General features: G+C 36.2%; 1 protein-coding gene across 1 annotated transcript in view; it reads left to right on the top strand.

Moving 5' to 3' along the window:
- Nucleotides 1–1,065: 1,065 nt before the first annotated feature.
- Nucleotides 1,066–14,402, top strand: part of PUDP (pseudouridine 5'-phosphatase) — a 60,351-nt gene continuing 47,014 nt past the window's right edge. Inside the window, exon 1 of the mRNA XM_065741302.1 lies at nucleotides 1,066–1,224. Coding sequence (XP_065597374.1) covers nucleotides 1,143–1,224 — 82 coding nt within the window. The 5' untranslated portion in view covers nucleotides 1,066–1,142. The remainder of the gene's footprint in view (nucleotides 1,225–14,402) is intronic.

Below are 14,402 nucleotides of genomic sequence, written 5' to 3'. Positions count from 1 at the left end.
TCATTAGAAAATGAGATATTAAAAACAAATAACAACAATGACAACAAAACAACAAAACAAAAATGACAAAAAAACCCTCTGAAGATACATTTTATTATTAAAAAGATAAAGGCCACAGATAGCTTATCTCTTCTCACTTACAAGAAAAGAGCTATGAGTCTGTGTCTAGGATGTTTCTCACAAATGTTGGGTAAGGGTTCATTTAGTGGACAGATGTTGGGGTAGGTGAGACACAGACGGGGTCTAAACTAAAATTCAAATACTATCGCATGACATCTACAATTAGAGCTTAAAAAAAAATACCACCACCAGTTTAGTAAAATGGTGAAATGAAAAAAAAACTGTCAGAGACAACTGAACTGCAGGAAAGCCTACCTACAGGATGAATAGCACTTCCTTCCAACAGCACTTTGACAGAGAACCTCAGAGCAGCAGAAATCTTCAGGTCAACGTGGCACCTTGGGAGCATGAGACAGCTACCATCATGTCTGCTTCTGCCAACCGGGTTCTGGCCTTTAACTAATGACCAAAATGAGCGGAGAAAATGAAGGTTGTTGAAGGAAAGCTGCAGCTTTCCCTCTCGGCTACTCAAGAGACAGCCAGTTAATGGTGTATGTTGGAAGCGTTTCCTTATTCTCAGGAACACTGGCTTGTTTCTTGAACTTCCAGAGTGAATGAATAAATAAATAAATAAGAAACTAGAGTCACACTCAACAGCCCTTCAGACCAACTGATTTCATGTTTACACACCGCTGCTTTACTTGGTTGGTGTTTCTCCAGCAACACTTTTATGCGGATTTGAGGCTCTCTATTTACAGCTCCAGCCACGATCCAGCAGTACATGTGCCCCTGAGAATTCCTACTTGGGCGAAACTTCGTGGGAAGTTTCTTTAAGCGGTCCCTCGGCACCGCTGCCCGCGGGCCGCCCCGCGGCGCCCGCCCTGCGCTCCACCCAGCGGCTGTGCCCGCGGGCGCCCGGAGGCCAATGGGGCAGGGCAGGGCAGCGCCGCACGCAACAGCCCGGCATCCTCCGCCCTGCGCTGCTCCGCCCGCCTGGCCCTACGGCATTACCGCTCCCCGCACGCTTCGGCTGCCGCGCTTGCGCTGCCGCTACTCAGGGCTCCGGCTGCTGCGGCCTCGCTATGTCGACTTCCTGCTGCTCCTCCACGGCCTCACTGCGGCCGGTCACTCACCTCATCTTTGACATGGACGGCCTGCTGCTGGGTGTGTAGCCTTCGCCCCCATTTCCCTCGCAGCTTCCCCGCTACGCGGCTCTGCGGCGGTGGGCAGCCCCGAACGCGCCGCCCCTCTGCCCCGGCGCCTCCCGGGCTGCAGGAAGCGGGGCCGAGCGGGGTTGGATATTCAGCATAGTCTTTATGTTTACTTTATCTGCTTGTTGAATCAGGGCCTTGTGCTGCGTGGTAGAATCACGGAATAGTTTCGGAGCACTTGCTATATAGCACAGTAGAGGAAGCACCTTTGGATGTGGGGGATTTCTTAGCGTTATGTTGCTGCATATGCCTCCCGTCAGCAAAACGCAGGTTGTAGTTTCTAGAAAGACTGCTGTGGAGTCCAATGAGTTCTGTTTCCAAGAAATGTCTGTTTCTTTCCCTTTCCTTCCAGGTGTAAAGGGCAAATAGAATTACTTTGTTTCCAATAAATGATGCCTTCTCTATCTTTCACCTTACACGATGAAAGCCATAAGTATATCTTGCTTTGAAACAAAAATGGGTTTGCTCCTATTACAAGGAGTAGTTACACGCAATCTTTGGCTAATTTCAGTTTGCACCACCTGCAGTCTCAATGCAGCGTGTAAAACACTGATTAAGATGAAATTGTTTCAGTTACTTTCTATCTTTCTGTGTAACTGCTGGAATCTGAAATAGCCTGAGGGTTATTTATTGTGTTATCTAGAAGCAATTATTTTAATTGAATTCTTACCTAGAAGCCTCAGAAAACTTGTTTTTGGTGGTTTTTTTTTGTTTGTTTGGTTGGTTGGATGGTTTGATTTTTGTTTTTTGATTTTTGTTTTTTCTTGTTTTTTTGTGAATTTGTTTTTCCTGTTGGTTTTTAGTGTAATTTCATGCAGTACTCAGCTGAGCAGGACTGTCTATGTAAGCAGTATGAATGTGTAGGCCTCGGTGATGTGGATGTTTAAGAATACTAAATCAATTTTAAGTGAACTTATTAAGCATGAGTACTTAAAGTACAGGTAAGTTAGCACTGAATGATATTCTGTGGTCTGTAGACATTTTATTCACAGAATACTATCTGTCTGTATTTAGAAATTACCTTTCTGTAACATATCAAACAGGGAGGGGAGGAAGATTCTGAATCATGTTTAGTTCTCCAGACTCCTAGGGTTTATACATTTAAGAAGCATTAAAAGTCTTTTAAATTGAGCTATGCGTCATGCTGGGAAAATAAATCACAAAGAATCCATAGTTCTCAACCTAGGTTTGCCAAAATTGAGGCACTCAAGGTATAAACCCACTCCTTGCTGTTATTAAATCTGCCTCTTTAAAGTGCAGCACCAGATAAACACTTTGTCATTTTCTGGATGAAGAGTTTATGCATGCTGATAAAATTTATTGTTATCCATATAAATGGGACATCATACACTAGTGAAGTATTTATTGTTTCATTATTGTTTCATGTTTCTTCTCCCCTAGTTACTCTTATGTGTATATTGTGGATGTAATTTCTTTCATTTGCAAAGTTACATAGAAGGAATGCATTGTATTCTAGTAATCTTTAAGCTGTGATGAAAGGCATAATTGTCTGTATAGTCAGACAGAAAGTACTCTTCAGTATCTTCTAGTACAGAGACATCAAAGGGATGCCACCGTGATGATTTTCACACCATAAATGTCCCTTCAGAAAACTTGTATGTTTCAGCCTCTAAATACTTTTAACCATGTTTAGAGTTGTGTGTGACTAAGTTTTATCACAACTTTAACATAATTTTCAGTAAATGTGTTTGCTTTATAATTATATGTACAAAGCAGAAGACAGTCAGCAGATTGCTTTAACTTCCACAAGGAGGCTGAGAGGAGACCTTATTGCTCTCTTCAAATACCTGAATGGAGATTGCAGTGTGAGCAGGGTTGGTCTTTTCTCATTGGTGACAGGTGACTGGGCAAGGGGTAATAGTCTCAAATTGCACCAGGGGAAGTTTAGGTTGTATATCAGGAAAAAATTCTTTACAGTGAGGGTTGTTAAGCAGGCACCCCAGGGAGGAGATTGAGTTACCATCCCTGAATGTGTTTAAAAACAGTCGGGATGTGGTGCTCAGGGATGTGATTTAGAGTTAGGTTGTTAGAGTTAGGGTAGTACGGTTAGGTTGAGGTAGGACTTGATGATTTTGAAGGTCTTTTCTAACCTGAGCAATTCTATGATTCTGAGTTTCTATAAGATTCTTTATACTTTAATAATTTTTGAGTAATTTGGAGGAAAGTGTGAAATAAAGGATACACATGCTAGATGATTTCTGCATAACCTGTCTAGTGTTTATGTTCTTAATGAGACAAGTGGTTGTATTGATGTTAAGTTATAAATGGAGGCAAGAAATAAAATACCAATCCTTAATTTTTGTTTTAAATATTTTATGTATTACGTAGTAATTATTGAAGATGATATAACAAATAACTTATTTCTAGAAACTACAGAATCACATAATTCAGAGATTGGAAGGAACCTCATTCAATCATCTAGCCCAATCCCCCTGCTGGACCAGGAAAACCTACAGTAGGTCACAGAGGATCACATCCCTATGGGGTTTGAATATCTCCGGAGAAGGAGACCCCACAACCCTAGAGCAAGCCACTGACATCCATATGAATTACTTCTTTTGAAAGTGAAAAACTATGTTTCCAGTACTGAATGTCTAGAACTACTTTTTTGTAACTTCTTCAAGTGCTTTCATAACTGGTTGCTCTTTTCAGAATCTGAAGCTTTAAATATTGCAATTATTTTCCCTCTGAAGTAGTATGTGAAAATATATATCTTGTTTTGGAGGTTTTCATCTAAATTTCTCTGATTCTATAAAACAAATATTAGTTGATCTATATACAATGACAAATTGAACAATGAAGTGATCTAGTGTAATATTCTTGTTTTCTGTAGCTGACGTGTGCTTTTGATTGAAGTAGGAAGGTTTGCAAGGTATTTACAAATTTACATAAGTGTAATTCTTAAATGATGTCTGAGGTGCTCACCTGACTTGATTTGACTTTGGAAACAATCCAGTGTTCTACTGTATAACCTAAATCCATATACTTTATGTGGCTAAAGCTAGGCCTAGTGTTGCCGAGTCTAATCTCCTGTGACTTTTAACTCCCTCATCATTTTAACATAATTGACTCTGATTAAGTTGTCCTTGAGTCCCACCTTGATAAATCAGCTTACCTTCAGCGGAGAAATTTTGGTTCCTGAACTGTCTCTGGTTGTTTTAGAGTTCTGTACCATTCTTTGAAGCATTACTTGACACAGTTTTTTCAGCACTTATAAGCAATGTGGTCCCTTTGCCTGCAGTTTTCTCATTTTGGATTACCTTCTCTTTCCCCTTGAGCTGTTGGATGAAATCGTTTTTTTTGTTCATCATTCCAGCTGCTGTTGCCAGGAAATTAAAACGCTGGAACACAGCGCTGTCACTTAGTAAATAAAATATGTGAACAGCATCAGTAGACAGCTTGTTACTGAGTAGGTAAAATTAATCAAAGGACTTTTTTTTTTTTTTTTTTGGGAATCTCCAGCAGTGCATGAGCTGTTAGAGAATAAACATTGTCTGTACTAGTATGGTAATGTTACATCCTTCATGATTATGGGTATGCAGCAAGATTTACTTATGTAGTTTAGCAGTGTTGCTCTCTTCACTGTATAATATAACCCCAGAGAAACAGGAATAACTACATTTTATTTTTTGATAAACTAATATTTATTTATTTATTCAAAATGATCATATTTTAGGTTAAAATTGCTATTTGCTTTCCTTTGACAAAGGGGTTTGGATTCTGACAGTAAATGCTCAGAATTTGCATAGTAGGTTTCTTTTTTCTCTTGCTTTAGTCCTTTAGTACAAAAGACTACTGATCTAACTGCTAATACACAATATAATTAACTATTACACTTCTCTACGTACTGTACAGAGTTGGCTAGCTAAATCAGAAATCACAATGGAGCAGAGAGCGTTATTTAGAGATCTTTGGTACTTCATTGAACACTTTTGATATGTTTGCACTGCATACTATCTGATACTGGCATTTTAGCATATGGTAAAAATATGCAAAATCAGTGTTGAAGAAAGAGAAAACTTACTGATTTTATACAAAATATATAAGAGTAAGGCCCTCTAAGATCTTCTCTACTTCATGCTGAGGTTGTCTTTTGAGCTACGACAAGGCGTAATTGTAGACAATAGATTTTCAGTGTCGGGTGTCATAATTCAGTGACTCCAAATGATAACATTGTGTTTGTTATTTCTCAGAACTGAGTGTCTGGTTTGTTGGAGTTTGTTACAGTAAACAACTTCACTGAGACAAAAGAGCACCACATGGAATTGTGGCTAACTGAAAAATGAAAGTGACACAAATTTTAAGGTGACTGCTGCAAGTATTTCTGAAAACTTAGTAGATAGATGGAATGAAGAATTATAGGGGAGCTACGCACAGTTTTTCAAGACATTTAGCATCTTCTGTAGCTGAAAAAAAGCTCCATTGTATTGTTGTTGGAAGTTATTTAGTAAGAAAAATAGGAAAAATGCTAGCTAGCTTGACACAGGAAAAGATACCTTCAGTGAACTGGGAACCTTCTGATTGTACCGTAGACACTTTTAATGACAATTGTGGGGTAGCTGAAATGTATAGAATTTCTCAGAACTTATCATAGAAGAAGGAAAAACCTAAATTATTTTTAAAATCTTTTTTTTTCTGTTAGCATATTTAAGTCTTAAAACTCTGTGGGTCATCTAAGCTGGGAGACCCAACTGTAAGCAAAAACTATACCTTAACCTGTGTTGGAGAAGAAATTGTCGCCTCAGGCTTTGACTCTCCTATTTCACTGAGAAGAAATTCAGGCATATGCAATAAGTAGCAGAAAATTCCAGAAGGTCATTGTGTTGGAATTTTGGCAAAGCAGAAAACAAATAGGATTAAATGTTGCATTTAATCGGGACCTTGATTTCTAGGGAGCTAAAAATATTTTAACCTGGAAATTATGTTCTGTACAAATGATGTGTATATTAATCTATCGTAACTGATAATTAGGGAAGCTGCCATAAAAATGTTTCTTAATTTTGTACTTAAAGCTGAACGGAAGTTAAAATAACATGCACTTTATTATACAAAATTGAGTTTTATGTTTATTTTTGTTTTGTTTTATTAGGAGTGGCCACAGCCTTATGTAAATTATTAACCTTGCCAGTGAAACAGTTTCCTTACATTAGATAAACCAGCATATTCAAGCAGATATGAGAGATTGTTTCTTAAACAACTTAGTTTTGCAAGATATCATTACCATAACTTTAAATCATGATGTCCTACACATGATGTTCTGACCATTTGCAGAAGGGCAAGGTTTTAGGCAACCAGAATCAGATTTTTCCTTTTTCAACCACTGTCTCATTAGCATGGAGAAGTGTGCCACTTCTTAGCAATTCACACATTGCTAGTCATACAGGGAATCTGATATGAAAGATAGTTGAAATTAACTTGCATCAGAATTCATTACAGTGCTGTGAGATCCAGAAGAGTTCTGGCTTTTTTTTTCTTTCCAATGTTACTTGCCCGTTGTCACAAGGTTGGAAGTCATAAGTTTACTCTCACTTTCATTACATTGCACAAGTTGCCTAGGAGATCTCTATTACAGGGAAACTGGTAAGAGCTCCATGCTGGAGTTTGCTTATGTGCATGCTGTCTAATATTTTACAGTGTGAATGGAAGGTTAAAATAGCTTCCTATTTCTTCTGCATCAGAGCAAATAGCACCAATTCAGCTAAACATCAGTCCTCTCTGGATCGTCCACTATTATGGCTTAAGTGCAGGAATTAATTTTTTTGGGATGTATACTGGCAATCTGATAAGCCTATTTCCTGCTTCCAGATAGTGGAAACTTACTTTCTTGCCACTCTCAGTTTTCATGAGAGTTTGGGAAACAAAAAAGGAAACAAAAATACTCTTTCCCCTATGTTCTGTACTTGTATCTTGTTGCAAAAACAATGTAATTAAGGATATTGTTAGCTTCATTCTTACATGGCTCATGAGCAAATTATGAAGATGCATAGAACAGATCCTCATTGATAATTAACTAACCAGAAATAGAACAGGAAATGTTTGTCACATATCTGAAAGCTAACATTTTCATTTAACTGGCACAAGAATTTTGGCAAAGGTGTAACAAATCTGCTATCCTGGAGTCTTAACTTTTATTACTTCCATGATTGATTTGCAGATTGTCCATCACCTTTGTCTGTTGTTTGTGGTTAGAATTATCCAGATTTAGAACTCAGTCCAGCATCTTTTGAATAGTTTTCTTTTTTTTGTTTCTGTAATGATTATTGCATATCAAAATGCACTCAGCAGCATTAGTAATGATGTTCTTTTTCTCCCTGAGGAATTGAGTGCAGTGCTCCCAAGCTGAAAGACTCGTGACTAGATTTTAATATTACATATAAATTACACGCAAATTCCATGCTGTTCTGGTGCTTATTTATTTTTGTTTTGTCAGACTCAAAGCATTTGGATTTAAAAGGAAAAGAAATCCCAACATGTTAAATATATAAATCCCAAGAGATTTCAAATTTTTTATGTTAATTATGTGAAACACATACAGTTCTTTCAGAGGGCTTTCTATCAAGTGTAGAGATATGTTTTGGAGATGCTGAGAATCTAAATGTTCTGGTTAGTGATTTTAAAAATGCATTCAGCAGTTTGACCGTTTGTGAAAGTCAGTCTCTTTCTGTGCCTTAGTGCAGATTTTGGAGTCTGTTTGTAGGTGATAAGGTTTTATATTTGTTAACTACATGCACTGTTTTGTGTATGAAGTTTCAATTATTTTGCTTTGAATCTAAATAGTAAGGTGCTATAAATGGAATATAATTTTGGACAAAGAAAATGTGTGTAGAATTTTCTCTTTCAGTAACACTATTTCCAGCTGCCACACTCCAATTTCCTTTATATTTGAGGAAAAAAAAAATGTTAACAAACTTGGGTTTGTTAATGTGTATAGTGGCCATCTTGGGCCCAGCTCTTCATCTCTTTTTCTGACTACTTGCAATTCATTTGTGTAGACTTGTTCTCAGCAGACTAACTGAACTCTCAAGAGTCTAATTTTTAGTGGCACCTTAATTTCTCTTTGTAGTTTACCAGCCAAATTCTGCTCTTGAATTCTGTTGATATATTTTTCCCAAGAGGGATTCTTAATCTTGGAATACTTGCTTTTGTGTTTGCAGAATTCTTTTGGGGTGTTTATTTTAACTATTTTTAACTTTTCTTTTAATTGATAATAGATTGTTAACTGTGGTATTCATTCTCACAGGATGCTTGCTGTTCTTTTAACAATGGGGAACTATATTAACTAATGACACAAAAGCAATTAGGCTAAATACTGTCTCTTGGTATATGTTGCTTTTATTGTGGAAAACTAGTTTTTTATGTGGGTAGTATAGAGACCACTAGTATTTGTTGCTGCTTTTGTTCTGTGTTTCTATACCTCTCCATATTAATCATATATATTTTTTTCATAACACTACTGCAATGCATTTAATCAAGAACATTTGTGTATCTTATAATGATTCCAACAGAAATTCCTGACCTTGTTTTTTTTTTTTCCTTTCCCTCTACCATGATGATGTTGATTATTATAATAATGTTCCTACTCTTAGATTACTGCTGACCTTTATTAGGATATTTTTGGCACTTAAAATAGGTTGATTATCTCCTATCTATTTATGTCATATTTTACTTCAGTAACTGAAAAAGAATGTTTGTCAGTTTCAAGTGGCTTATTTTTATGGCAGCCAGTTTTTTCATCCTATTTTACTTCTTGAAGAGTTGTACACTTGTTGACAGTATCAGTAATTGCTACCTCTGTGTATGCTTCCATTATTCTGCAGCTTATCATTATTTTTAATTCCTCTTATATTACCATTTTCCATGGTAATTTGGCAACAAATCTGATTCTATAACTTAGGAGAACTTTATGTATACTTTGTTCTTTCCTAAGTACGGTTTTGCTGTTTTTATATATAACTGTATTAAAAATGTGATCTTATTCATCTTTTCTTTTAAGGCTTAAGTAGTTTTATTTTTTTAAGTCATCAAATAAGTTCTCTTAAGTCTCTCTTCAATACTTGCCTTTGGGCACCAGTTATGTATCATCGTTGCATATATTATCTTCTGCTGCTGCTGTTGGTTTTCCTGTCCGCTGTGCTTATGAGTGGTTCTTCTTGTGTGGATAACACAGGAAAACTGAAAAGAAAGCCCGTTTTATTATTTGTCAGCTTAGTCTTCTCTACCATCCATAGGAATTCATTAATAACCTTTGTCATTGTGAAATACATACAGTGTGATACAGTATCTAGTTCTCCCAGCTCATTAATACTCCTCCTCTGACCTGATGTAATAGTTCCAGTAGCCCTTGTATAACCTTTGCTCTCTGAAGGTACTTGCTTGTCCTTTGCTTGTGGCTGCTGAACTGATTGGGTTTGCTGCCAAGCAATTAATGTTTGCTCCTGAACACTGATCATCTGCTCTGCATAAATATTAGTTAATTCAGGTTCTCTTTCACAGTATGACTGTATGCTGCCAATTGTGCAGTCATGTCAGGGCATCTTTTTGGATGCTGTCTTTGAAACTATTCTTTTTTATCAATCCATGTGAATGTGAACTGTCATATAGTCGAAGTATAGACCCTTATTTGATTAGAAACCAGCCATCGTGCGTTGTTTCTGTCTTAGTTTATAATTTGTTGTGAGTTTGACATTGGTCATTTTCATTCAGGAACATATCTAAGGAAAAGAATAAAGCATTGCACTAATATTCAGAGAAGAATGAATGAAAGATAATGCATATTTAATGAAGAAAATGGGATTACAGTGTAGTGTACCAGAAGGGCTGAAATAGTGGAAATTATTGGATTTAAGGTGAACCACGAATGCACTGAAATACAATTTCATTTTAATAAATTGCTGTGTGGTAAAGAGTTTTTTTGTTGTTGTTGCTGTTGTTTTTAATAAGGATGTCTTTATAATTTACATAGAGAAAGTTTCCTTAGCTTTCCGATTGCTATAGGATGGGAGAGTAGATCCTTGCATGACTGTGAAGTAAAATTCTGCTACAAGACCATTACTGAAAACAAATATACTACCCGAAATGATCATCTTTATGCTAAGACTTAGCCCTCCCTATAGCATTATGTTAGCTATTAAAAAGTACTTTGCTTTTTGGTTTTGTGGAGATGGAACTTAATGTTGAGTGGTTGTATAGCAGTGCAAGTAATTTTTATTTTTTCTTATATTAAAAAATAATATTTCATAGGAAATACTTCTCAGGAAAACAAAATTTTTGAGCCACTCAGGTATTGCAACATATTCAATTTATACTTCAATGCCTCATGAACTCATATTATTTTTGTATATCATTTTTAATTTAAACTTAAGGAATTGTGAATGAAGAATAAAGAGCAAGATGTAGCATTGTTATTCTTTTATGTCTCATTTTGTGTGTTATAGAACTTTCAAATTTTTATCTGGTACTTGACTGCAAATTGTACATTATTGTAACATTTAGTTTGTAAAAAGATTTGATTCACCATTGACTCTGAATTTTCCCTTTACATTGGCTTCACCTGTTTTCAAAAAGGAACCGAACTTTTCCCTTGTCCATCTTTTGGAACATGTTACAGAGAGCAGATTATCAGTGTGTGCACTTGGAAATGCTGTAGAAGCATTTAGTTTAAAACTCTGAACAGTCCTGATGGGAGAGCTTTTTGGAATCTTCTATAGCACCATTATTGCTGTGAAGATAATTCTTCTTCAGTATAAAACAGGGTGGTGGAGAGTGGAAGTTGTCTGTGCGTAGTTTGGGCAAGAGTTGACATATGTCTTAAGTGCTTCTAGATCCCAGGGCTCAGAAGTAGCCTATGAGTTCCAAAATTTGGAGCTGTATGTGTTGGCCATCTCAATACGTATGTGCATATGTATACATTGCAAATATACTTTCTATGGCAGTCATAACGTGACAGCTACATCTTTGAGAAAACTTTTGAGCTTCGATGGCATTTTGGGGAATGTCGTAGCATTGGGACTTCTTTTATTTTTCAATTTATATTTTTCCAGACTGTTCTCTAATTCTATAGTTACAATTGCTTGAGTAAATCATGTTAGCATTGTTTTTATCTCAAATTTGTTTCATAACCAGAGGGAACTCTACTGAATGTTCATCACAGTGTTTACCTTTCTGTATTTGCTAAATTATATCTAGGTATCCAATGCAAATTTGTTTCACAAAATGTGGAATCTTTTAAATAGTGCTCTAGACAGGAAATTTGCAGTGCTCTACAAAAATTTACAGTGCCTAGAGAAAACTTTAGAGATACAGGGAATGTCCTTTCACGTGTGTGTTTTATGAATGTAAAAGAGAGTATCTTTTATTCAAAAAATGTATTAAAGTAATAAGTGATTTCTCAGTAACTCTGAAACTGCAAAGAGAAATGCCTAAACTGTATGTCAAAACTTTCTTGAAGAAATCTGTTTCCATAAGTGGGAGTTAATAATAAAATTGAATTCTATAATTCTGCATTATAAACCTTGGTTTTCCTTATTCACTGCTTTTGGCTCTAAGAGTTTACATTTCAGAATCTGTGTACCTGGAACCTCTCTCCATTATACTAGTTATAGCTGCTCTCTACACACCACCCTCCACTCACCCCACCCTGCCAACATGTGACAGCTGGGGAAGATGTTTAAAATTGGTGTTTTTCCCTCTCTTCTCATTACCCTAAGATTTAAGATTTGCAGCAAAACCATGGAATTTATTCCAGTATTTATCCATGTCCATTTCTAATATTGTAGTTGTAACATGAAATAGATTGACTTTTTCTTCTTGCACTTTTCATAGGAATAAAACAGATGTTCCTTTTTGACACACCTAATTCTAAATTCATGTGTAGATGTTGTCAGAATGTTTTCTTTTTTCTCCACGTACTCTTCAATTGAGGTCATTTACCTTTCACTTGTAGTTCTTACAGTAGCTTACATACTGAAATTGTTAGCCTCTGCATTGTATATGTGTGCTCAAGAGATTATATTTATTAAGTGTTTTAACCTTGTTTTTAAGTGTATCTCAAAAAGTGTATTTAAAAACATAAACATACTTCCAGTATATATTAACTCTTTCTCACTGGATACTACGTTTTCTTTTCTTTATTCATAGTTCTTCAAAGCAGTCTTCTTGCCCTATGAATAGGGGAATAGCTGATTGATAGTAAATCTATATCCTGGCCTGATAATTTGCTTCTGTTTAATCATATCTTACACATCTCCAAGAGTTGCACTTGGAATAATAAATACAAGATCTTTATTTAAACTGTTGTATTCTAATAAGGAAATATAATGTGATTGGAAAACTGTCTTATGACTGTGTTGTTTGTATGAAAAGTACTTCCAATGAAGACAGAAGGCTAATAGAAAAAGACATTGTGGAACATGTGAGATTTCTTGTAATAGAGAACTACAAAGATCTTTATTTCATTGTTACCATTAGAATTTGTCATGGTTTCATGATTTTTGGTACTGGTATTCCACATCGTAACATATAGTGCATTAAGAGTTAATGCTCCAACTCCATGGATCGTCGATAGTTATGGGTATACCTGTCTCAGAAGAGAAGAACTACGTACCCCAGAGGACTTTGCATTGCTTTCTATTTTTACGTGTTTCCGCTCAGAGGGAAAGATAAGAACTGTTTGCGTGTCATGAGACACTCTCTTTCCTTTGGGATCGACTCAGCTCTTGGTCGTTTTATTTGATTTATTAGCTTTAATTCCTATTATATTGTGTTATTTTACTTTCCAATATCTTATTTAGTAACTTAGCTTTCCTCAGATCATTCGCTGCTGTTTTGTTTTTAGGCCCATCTCCCTTTTCCCTTTCCCCTTTCCTTTTCCCCAGGGCATGGGTCCATGGGTCCCCACATCAATTGTCACAGAACCAGGCCAAACCAGCTTGTAAACCATTGACAGAATTGAAAGATAAAAGCATCAGCTCTTTAGTGGTTCTTGTTCTCTATAGGTGATTCTTGTATTAATGATTTCTAGCTGTTAGTTTTTCTCACACCTTTTCAGGTGTTCATTAATTTTTTTCCACATTTCCTTTTCTAAGTACGAAGCTGTCTGCACTACACTTCAGATGCTATTTGCTCATTTACAAGCAGAGTGATAGCAAATTGTTGCTATGGGGCAAAGATTTATTTTCTTGTAGATCTAATTTCAGGTTAGTTACTATGGAATTGGAAATGCCTACCTTATTTGAGGTATTTATATTTAGATACAATGAGTTAGATTGTTTCTTGCCTGTACCATTGTGCCTTAATTGATTCAGGAGATTTGTTTCTAATTTTGAGCAGTGAGAGAAAGATTATTTGATATTTTCCTGTTTTGTTTTTTGTTTATTTTTCCTTTACTTTTTGGTTAGAAGGAAGGAAGGTGGCTGTACTTTTAGAAGTAAAGCAGAAATGTTGTTCATGTATTTATTGAGCTCATACTTTAACAGCCTATCTTCTGCAGGTATTGTTACAGTAGGACTAAGCACACCCCAGTGATGTAACTCCTGCATCAGGCTTATTAAAGATAAACCACAGGAGAGTACTGCTTGTTAATTAAGACAAAAAACTTTGACCGCTGCTTACAGAACTGAGGTAGAAGGAAAGAGAGATCAAATGAAAAAGGAATGGCAGCTAGTTCAGTCCAGAATATCTGTTTTTCTTTTAGCACATTTATCGTGTGGAAGAATGACATGATGGACTACAGTTTCTTGCACACTTTGAGTCTCAGAACAGGTATTTTTTATTTCATTTAGTAAGATACAAAGCAGTGGTTTTTTTGTTCTAAGCTGTCACATTCAAAACACAGTCATAACATAACATTTTCATTATGCCCAGAACCGTTCTCTACTAAAATAAGATTTAACCTTTCCCCTCTGAGGTGGCTGAAAATATAACCTTAATAGCTGCTGTCAGAAAATCTTCTTCCAGCTTTGCATTGCTCCTATAGTCCTCATGTGAACTGGGAGCACCAAGGTGCTAGTGAGGTTCCCTCTCTGCAACCTTTTGTAATCACTGTATTCTTTGAGGATTGCAATGTGGATGATATTTTATGGTGTTTTGTTTGTTGTTTTTTTTTTTAATATC

Source organism: Cyrtonyx montezumae, unplaced genomic scaffold (genome assembly GCF_038088225.1).
Source record: "Cyrtonyx montezumae isolate F1298 unplaced genomic scaffold, pur_monq_1.0 scaffold_3, whole genome shotgun sequence".
NCBI classification, from domain to species: Eukaryota; Metazoa; Chordata; class Aves; order Galliformes; family Odontophoridae; genus Cyrtonyx; species Cyrtonyx montezumae.
Note: the sequence above shows the minus strand (reverse complement) of the source record. Positions and strands in the feature narration are given on the sequence as shown.